Here is a 10,015-nt window from a genome sequence, read left to right on the forward strand (position 1 = left end):
TGTTTCTGAATAATCAAGCTGTTTTAATTCTTCCTTTAAAAAGAAGCACATTCAAAATTCTCTGACATATCTGGATCAGCAGCTATTAAGCCATTACTAAATAGAACAATGTCTACTTAAACACAAGTAATATCACAATGATAGTCAATCTGACAAACAAGATGGTTACTGACTGACTAATGGGCAAAGCAGGTACATATAGTACCAATACACACTGGGCAGGATGATGCTAACAGGGAGGGGACCTGGGTGGCCTGATGTATTGCACCAGAATGATGTATAAATTGAAACTTATGAAACATTTATTTCTCGATTTTTCCATTTAATATTTCTGAACTATAACTGACAACAGATAAGTGAAACCATCCAAAACAAAATTGAAAATAGATACTATATTTCTAACAGTCTGTTAATTTCACTAATGGAATCTAAAAAAAGAATTGTCATTTCAAAGTCCAACATGACATCAAACAAGATGTCATGAAACTACTCTGTATCTCACCCTATGGTTTTACAAGATGAATTTATATTTGCTTTTCATAGAAGAGTCCCTTAGACTAGCGTTTCCAAAAGTGTATTTTCAACGATTTTTATTAAGTTTTCCAAGAAATAAAAAGACAGGGAAAGGGATTAGGGACAAAGAGTGTCTATAGCCAAGGACATTGATTATTTAATTTATAATAAATTAAAATGTATGACTAGACAAAAATTTTTAAATCTTTGTTCCTGTTTATCAAAGTTTCAGGGCTTGCCGGTTAGCTCAGCTGTTTAAAGCACCTGCATGGGCAAACGCAGTCAGGCACAGGGGATGGTGGTTCGATCCCCAGCTCCACATGCCGTACTGGGCCTGCCGTTAAGGTAGGCTGAACAAGCCAAAAAAAAAAAAAAAAAAAAAAAAAAATCAAACAAACAAGCAAACAAATCATAAAAGCTTCAAATTATTTTAACTATTGTGACTTTTCATGAGTAGGAAAGGGGATGTAGATTATAATATGGGGCATTTATCAAATGACATTTGATAAATGTTAAAATTCATAAATATCAAAATGATAAAATTTATATTTATTTTGTGATGGTGCCTGTATTTTATTTTATTCTATTTTTTTATGTATTTAGTGCAGGGTCTATAGGGTCTCACTATGTAGATCGGACTCAGTGATTCTCCTGTTTTCAGTCTCCCAGGCACTGGGATTACAGGTGCGTGCCACCAAGTCCTGTCCCAGTCTTCATCTCAGTGCTGGGGCAGGGCCAGCACAGCAGGCCAGGGATGAAACTCCGCCACTGCGCTCTGCCTAAGCAGGCGCTTCAGTCCACTGAGCTATCTGGCCAGCCCTGGTTCCTGTATTTTAGAAATGTTTAACTTTGTAGATTTTGCCAAACTATAGTATTCTTTTTTTTTTCTCCGAATGCCTTCAGGGCAGGTTTGGCTGGCTTGAATTGTGGGGATTGAACCACAGCAACCTGAGGCTGACTGCTTTGTTGAAGCAGCCACTTAAAGAACTGAGCTAAGGGGCAGGCCCCCAAACTATAGTATTCTTAAGAAAAGATAAAATTTTCTGATTCATAAAATCATTGGCAAATTAAATTTTACATATAGTAATGATAGTATCAATGATGCACTATGAAAGCATTACAAATAGTTACACGTATGTGATGTTGTATTAGAAAAAAATATGTAATTACTTTAAAAAAAATATCAATCCGTGTCTCTCAGAGCCTTCATTTCCAGAAAGGACAAGACTAGTGCACAGAATGAAAAATAATGTGAATGAATTCATAGGAACTATACAGGAAGCAATAACTGAAGGTTATGTGGAACATGTAGCCATGCACTGTATGTAACAATATAGAGGGGAAAAATATAAGGTATGCAAGTTCCATTACGAGTGAAATTTCAAAATCTCTTTTAGTAAGTTAAGAAAGAGAAAAGTTTAAAAGAAGTCATTTCAACAGTGTGACCAAAAGGATGTTAAATAGCGGTAGCAAAAGGGTGGAGGGGGCCAGCCAAATAGTTCAGTGGATTAAAGCACCTTCAAACAGGCGCTGGAGCTGGGGATTCTATCCCTTGGCCTACTGTGCCGGCCCTGCCCCAGGGGCAGGTGGAGAGGGCAATTGCGACTGGGCATAGTGGCACATGCCTGTAATCCCAGTTCTGGGGAGGCTGTAAACAGACGGATCACTACGACTCCGATCTAGTAGTGAGACCCTGAACACCCTGTAGACCCTTCCCTAAAATTAAAAAAAAAAGGGGGGGGGGTGAAGGATCAGTGCAGACTAAAGTGCCTATTAAGGCAAAGTTAGGCACACACAGGGACAGTGGTTGGATCTCTGGCACCACATGCATTGCCAGCCCCACCCCCAGGACGGGCTGAGCCAGCCCCAGAGTCCAGGCCAGGTGACACACGCCTGTAATTCCAGCACTGGGGAGGCTGAAAACAGGAGGATCACTATAAGCCCAAGCTGCATAGTAAGATCCTGTAACAACCAAATACATTAAAAAATAAAATAAAAATAAAAGGGTGGAAGAATACAGCTAGAATTTAGAAAGCAAATTTTCTGTGCACAAACAAAAAATGAGATACTCTGTAGTAGTCCCACAGGAACACACAAAATAAAATTAGATTCTTACAGTTAATCTCTAGAGTAGTCAACCTTTCAAACCACCCCCAAAAGAGCAGATGCTTAGGGAAATAATGACTGAGTCAAGAACAATATGGTAATGGCTTTCAAGTTAGAGAGGTGGTTTGTGCTTGGGGTGGAGAATTACTGAAAGAGAAGTTATAAAAGTTTAGATAAAAGATGGCCATACCCTAAAATACAAAGTGAGGAAGAAAAAAGACTATTCAGAAAGCACAAAATTTTATAGTAGCTCAGACACAATTATGCACAGTTAAGCATGCACAGTTAACTGCCACAGTGAAATTTATGAAGAGGAGTCTTTGAACATAATATAGTAACTTTAAACATGAATTATAGTATCTCAAGACCAATGACATTACAACTTCAGCTATCTATAAATTATAGTATTAAAAGGTATAAGTATTTTACTAAATGTGCTGCCAGAGTAAGCACAAAAAAGGTATAAATAAAAATAAAAGATAATAGGAGGTTGGGAGAGATCTTTCTCAGACAGAAAGGTAACCAAAAGATGAAGAACAGGGAAAACAGGAGGGATGGGAGATTAAAAAAATTACAAAATATTATGTATATATGCAAACTTTACACAAAGAAGGTAAATATTATGTACTACAAACAATTACCCAAAAAAAGTAAAAAACAGATAAGTGAAGGGAACAAGGAGGTAATGGAAAAGGAATGAAAGAAGAAATTAAGATGTATTTAGTACATGTACCAACCCCTGACTAGAATGTAAACATTGTGTATTTCCAACACATACTACTAAAAAAAAAAAATTAAAAAAGAAAAAAATGCAAAACTATATTACTTTACCTCACAGAATACCCAGAAAGTTCTTCCAAAGTGCCATCAGTGTCCAGAGTCTGCTCATAATCTCTAACAGAGAGTTTACCACTGGTTCCAGATTTCTTTCCTTGGTGGGAACCATGTTCTGAGCTGGACTGTACCTTTTCTTCATCAATGAGTGAGTTCTGAACATTTCCAATTAATGAATCTGACCCTGTAGAGGAAATTTCTTATAAAGCTGATTTCTAATATTAGAGAAACTAAGACAGGTTTTTGTTTTTGTCTTTAATTTTAAAGCCAACTCTGAACCAGACCTGGTGATGCACATGTGTAACCCCAGTACCTGGCAGCCACAAGTTTGAGGCCAGCTTGGGCTACACAGTGAATTCAAGGTCATCCTAAACTACACAGCATGGCTGTCTCAAGAAACAACAACAACAAAAAATTCTGATTTCTGATATATGCCAAACCAGACATGAACTTTCAACACATTATATGCGAAGTCTAATTCCTAAACAGTTATTATAAAATTCTACATATCCTTTCCTTTCTGGTTCCCCAGCCATCTTGGTGGCTGCTCCTGGTTGAGGGCCATCCACACCTAAGACTGGAAGATGGTGGCCTCAAAGAAAACAAAAAAATCTCTGGAGTCCATCAACTCTAAGCTCCAACTTGTTATGAAAAGTGGAAAATACGTGCTGGGGCACAAGCAGACGCTGAAGATGATTGGACAGGGCAAAGCGAAATTGGTCATCCTTGCCAACAACTGCCCAGCTTTGAGGAAATCTGAAATAGAGTACTATGCTATGTTGGCCAAACCTGATGTCCACCACTACAGCGGCAATAATATCGAACTGGGCACAGCATATGGAAAATAGTACAGAGTATGCACACTGGCAATCATGGATCCAGGAGAGTCTGATATCATTAGAAGCACGCCAGAACAGACCGGGGAAAAAGAAACCAAGGAATTTTTCATTAATAAAACCTGCCACAGCTTGTTTAAAAAAAAAAAAAAATAAATAAATAAATAAATAAATAAAATTCTACATAGTCAAACTCATAAAGACAGAAAGTAGGACAGTTGTTATCAGCCTGGTGGAGAAAGGAATGAATAGACATTGTTTAATGGACATAAGAGTTTCAGTATGGGAAGATGAAAGTTTTTGCAATGGACAGCAGTGATGGATGCATGACTGATGTATAGTATTACTGAAAAATACACCTAAAAAGGATTAGAATAACAAATTTTATATTATATATATTTTATCACAATAAAAATAAAATCAGTTTTTAAAATGTTAACATTGGTTATCTCTAGGCAGAAGGATAACTGGCAACATTTTATTTTCAAATACAATGTTCTATATATTCATATCCTTCCCTACTTCTTTCTCCTACTCTTACTACTCACCACCTTTTTTTATCTCAAGGAGCAGAATTTACTTTTACAAGTAGAATAAACAATTTTGGAGGAAAATCATACTCTAGTTTGAGGCCATAATATGAGTTTAAGAGGCTTTTGCATAATCCTCTCCTCAAATATGCGCCTATAGAAAAATTAGTCAGTGATCTTCAGAGATGTGTAAAATATATTATAAAATGTTTTGGTTTTGTAGCAATAAACTCGACATATTAATTAAATTATCATTTAAATTAAAAAGTGCAGGTCTTGCTAGTTCAGGTTGGCCCTGACTTGCTATGAAGCCTAGACTAGTCTTAAACTCCCAGCAATCATCCTGCCTCACCCTTCTGAGTGCTGTGATTATAAGCACCTATCACTATGGGTGTTATAATGGTTTTTAAAGAGCAGTTTCAAAGGCAGTATTATGTGCATTTGTTTTTTCAGTAAAGGTATGTGTGTACGTGTGTGGTTTTATGCGTATTTTAGAAAAACAGACACGAAAAACATTCAGTTCTTTCTTTCCTTTCCTTTCTTTTCCTTTCCTTCCACATAGTGATCCCCCTACTTTCAGCCTCTGGGATTACAGGTGTGCGCCACTAAGCCTGGTCTCGGCAGTAGGCTCAGCATGCCTGGGGGTGGGACCAGTGGTCCCTATGCTTGCCTAAGCAGGCACTTAGTCCGCTGAGCTCTCTCACTGGTCCTGCTGTTATTTCTGAATAGAATGATTATGGGGGATTTGTATTTCTTGGATGATTGTTTATCTGTAATTCTTAATTTTTTAAAATAATATATGCACTTTGTATTAAGAAAAAGATTTACAATGCTATATTTCAAATGGTACATATTACAGTAATAAATATGAAAGTCTACTACATTATCATAAAGAAATTCCTCTTCTTGTGGAACCAAACCATAATTTTGGATCACTACCATAAAATAGTTGTTAGTACACAAGTCACCATGTAAAATTCCACTTACATTCTGTCTTTTCCTTTTTTTCTTTCTTTCCTTTTGAAGAAGTAGATGAACGAGACGAAGCAACAGACTGGGCTCCTGATGAATGCTGGGAGGCAACATCCATGCAGGAAAGATCATAGGCAGACTTTCTGCTAGAATGGTCCTCCTGAATACCTAAACTGTTGCCCCCAATACTGTCAAAGAAAAATAACGGTTAAAAAGAGACTACAAATTTTATTTCAGAGCACTCAGAGCCTGCAGAATAGGCAGCATGAGTAAAGTTCAGCCTCTAGAGCTGAAAAAAAATGTATGTACAAGTTATCATTTAAATTGTGGCAGACATGTCCAAACATTGTAGAGATTTGATTGATCCCTTTATGAATACTGTGATAGGTCACAGAAACTAACAGACAACATAGTATTGAACTGGTAGTGATAACATAAGGAAATAGGATACATCATTAGAAGTTTTGGAACTAGTGTAAGTAATGGCTGTTTAGCAGAGACGTCTGTTCCTTCTCTCCAAAAGACCTGTTCTACTATGATAAAAAGATCAAGTTGTGTACATTTTCACATTAAATGTCTTACAAACTTTTTACAAGTTCAAAAAAATCTTTTTGTAAGTTTAAACAGCTTTAACTTTAAAGATAGCTAAATGAAAACATTTTCAAAAATCTTTTTTAATAACAAGAATTTAAAAACAGTAAAAGATGGCTTTCATTTTACTTTTCGTTTTGCTTACTATCATAAGTGTGAATTATTCCTGGCTCAAATTACAGTTGAGAAAAATCTCCCCGGTTCCACAAAAAAAAAAGAAAAGAAAAGAAAAATCTCAAATGAGTTTTTTGCTGAAATGACATCAATGAAAGCTAGTACTTTTGACATTGAAAAAAATATAATGTCAAATACTAGAATAGGTGGCTGTAACTTCTATTAGAATTATAATTTTTTACATTATAACTATTTTCTCTTTAATAATGTTATGGAGAACAAGGACTTAGCATGTTTTAACCAGAAATAACATTCATCAAATCATACTGATTAGTGGTAGTAAATGTAACCACAATCAAATTATTAAAATGTTTTTATTTAGAAATTTAACTTTCTGGGCATGGTGATACACATCTGTAATCCCAGCTACTAAGGAGGCTTAGGGCAGAGCATGGCAAGTTTGAGGCCAGTCAGAACAACTTAGCAAGATCCTGTCTCAAAATAAAACATATAAAGGGTCAGTGGAATAGCTCAGTGGTAGTGCATTCCTCAGTTCCATCCCCAGTACTGAAAAAAAAAATCTTATCTTTACAGCTCAAAATTTTAATTATGTTTTTATTCTTATAATTTTAATATCTGTAGCTGGGCTGAGGATACAGTTCAGTGAAGTAGCACCTGCCTAGCCTGCACAAAAACCCAAGTTCAATCACTAGAACTACAAATTAAAAAAATTTCAAACCAAACAATAAAACTACTTATGTTAATTTAAGTTCAACTAATTTTCATAAGATCATCTACTAATTGTATACAGACTATAATTTGTAGTAAGTAACAATATACAGAATATAAACAGTTGTTAATTTAAGTTCAACTAATTTTCATAAGATCATCTACTAATTGTATACAGACTATAATTTGTAGTATGTAACAATATACAGAATATGAATAGCTGTAGATCAATTTATATGATAATAAAATTTAGGAAGGAAATTTATTTTAGCCAAGTATCATTCACATAGTGACTACATACAAGTAACTTAACTATGTGTCAAGTTTCTTTCTAAAACAAAGAAGTAATAACAAAAACACTTTATATCAGGTTATTATAAAGATGAATTAAGACAGGTAAAGTTCCTCATGTTTCTGAGTGTCTTATATGTTAAGTTTTCAGTAGTTACTAGATATGACAACTGCTGTAATTAATCTTTAAGTCTCTGTAAAGTTTTGTGTATTTTCCTAGTTTAAAAATGTACTCATATCTTGGGATTATGGGGTCAAGTATCTATTTGACCTTCCTCAATTCTATCACTGAAAACTATTTCTTAAGCTTCTGACATCAGTATACCATAGGATGTCCCCCAGTATTATCCTCAATGATTGATGTGACAACCTATACTCTTCATAGTATGTGACATGCCCTGTTTTAAATACTCTACATTTGACTGTATATTCCTAACAACTCTGTGAGGAAGTGATAGTATTATTATTATCCTCATTTTTAAAGAGAAGAAAATTACGACACAAGTTTAAATAATATGTGCAAATAAAAGCCAGAAAGCCAAGAATGAAACTCAAGCAGTCTAGATCCAGAGTCCATGATCTTCTCACTAGGCTATATACAGTACCTTCTGTATGTATCTTTCAACAAGCAAAAACTAATATTCAGACGACAGGTGGCATGTGTACTTTTTTTTTGACTCAAGACTTTATCCCACATTGCCAATATTGTCTTACTTAGTTTCAAGAGTTGATGTTTTTTCCGTCAAAGTCCCACTGCCTGGAGAGGAGACAAAATCATCCTCATAGGAAATACTACTTAGAGGGGTTGTGATGGCATTCAAAGGCTGTGATGCTGATATTCCTCTGTCTAATCTGTCTTCAAGCCCTGCCAAAAGCAATGATTGAAGGATGGTTAATTATAAGCAAAACATTCTATAATAGGGAGATTAATAACACAGACCTTGGGTCAATTTAGTTGGCTTTTAACTTCAACTTTACCTTGTAATCTAACAACATATTTTTAATTTTTTATGAAGAAAAATTTTAAATGTAGTAAAAAGTAAAACAGCATAATGAAACTAATATATCCATCACCTACCCATAACTAAAACATAAACAATCTAATTTCATTTAAACTACCTATTCCTCTCATTTCCTATGCCCCCACCAATTATTTTAAAGCAAATCCCAATACATATCATGTCATCTCTAAATATTTCAGTAAATCTATAAAATCATAATGAAAATATAGAACTTAATAGCTTAATATTCTTATAAAACAGGGCCAGCAAGATAACTCAGCAGACTAAGAGCCTGCTTAGGCAAGTACAAGGACCAGGGCTCAATCCCTGGCACCACATGCTGCAACCCCAGGCAGGCTGAGCTGGCCACCAAAACCGGGTATGCAGGCACACACCTGTAATCCCAGCGCTGAGAAGGCTGAAAACAGGAGATTACTACGAGTTGGAGCTGCATAGTGAGACCCTGTACCAAATACATTTTTTAAAAAGTGTTGATTTAAGTACTTTGCTTTCATCAAAAAAAAAAAAACTTTAAAAAAATTTAAATTACTGCAAATGAAATAAATGCCTAAACAAAAGAGATGAATAACAATATGCACAAGGTAATAATGAAGTGTCTAAATATTAATTATAGGAAAAACAATGTGATGTCCAGTAAGACAAGCAGATGGAATCAGTTTATCAAATAATTAGTTAAGTGGTGCATAAATCCCTAACTTAGAAATTCTAAGGTTACAGTCATGTGAGTTGGACAGATTCCAACAATAACAGCAACAATGAAAAAAAAAAGAATTGAGTCTATCACAGAAAAGGAAAATTGTGCTATAGGAATTCAGGAATAAGAAGAAAACTATAGAAGGTATTGTCCTAGGATTTAACTATACAGCTGTAACTGTCCAAAGTTGACTGTTTTTAGCTCAGTCCCACAAGCGACACCTGGACACCAGTAAGTGTTGTGGACATCATCCACGTCCACAACACACTAGAACTTTGTGCAATATCCTATCTCCAAACTGTTAGAAATGCTGGTCATTTATTTGTCATTCCAGTATTTATCTTATGTTTTATTCTTAGTAATTCTTTACTATCATGAAAACGTTTTCTTAGTTCAATTGTTTTGAAACATTTAATTTTTAATTAATTAGTATTTATTTTTCTGAATATTGCTTAATCTTAATTTTTGTTTTAAGATTTATACTGTAGGAGACGACCTAGGCCGCGGGATCCTGAATAGACCCAGAGCGCAGGCCCAGGAGTGAGTGAGACGGCCCAGGCCACGGGATCCTGAACAGACCCAGAGCGCAGGCCCGGCGAGTGAGTGAGATGACCCAGGCCGCGGGATCCTGAACAGACCCGGAGCATAGGCCCGGCGAGTAAGTGAGACGACCAGGGCCGCGGGATCCTAAACAGACCCGGAGCATAGGCCCGGCGAGTGAGTGAGACGACCCAGGGCCAGGTGGGATCCTGAATAGACCCAGAGCGCAGGCCCAGCACAGAA

General features: G+C 35.9%; 1 protein-coding gene and 1 pseudogene across 1 annotated transcript in view; one reads left to right on the plus strand and one right to left on the minus strand.

Moving 5' to 3' along the window:
* Positions 1 to 10,015, minus strand: part of Cep350 (centrosomal protein 350) — a 198,064-nt gene that overhangs the window by 103,979 nt on the left and 84,070 nt on the right. Inside the window, exons 13-14 of the mRNA XM_004643465.2 lie at positions 8,231 to 8,381; positions 5,807 to 5,979 (exon numbers count right to left, since the gene is read on the minus strand). Of these exons, the coding sequence (XP_004643522.1) occupies positions 5,807 to 5,979; positions 8,231 to 8,381 (324 nt within the window). The remainder of the gene's footprint in view (positions 1 to 5,806; positions 5,980 to 8,230; positions 8,382 to 10,015) is intronic.
* Positions 4,018 to 4,394, plus strand: LOC105743845 (annotated as a pseudogene).

Source organism: Octodon degus, unplaced genomic scaffold, assembly GCF_000260255.1.
Source record: "Octodon degus isolate 3935 unplaced genomic scaffold, OctDeg1.0 scaffold00176, whole genome shotgun sequence".
Taxonomy (NCBI): domain Eukaryota; kingdom Metazoa; phylum Chordata; class Mammalia; order Rodentia; family Octodontidae; genus Octodon; species Octodon degus.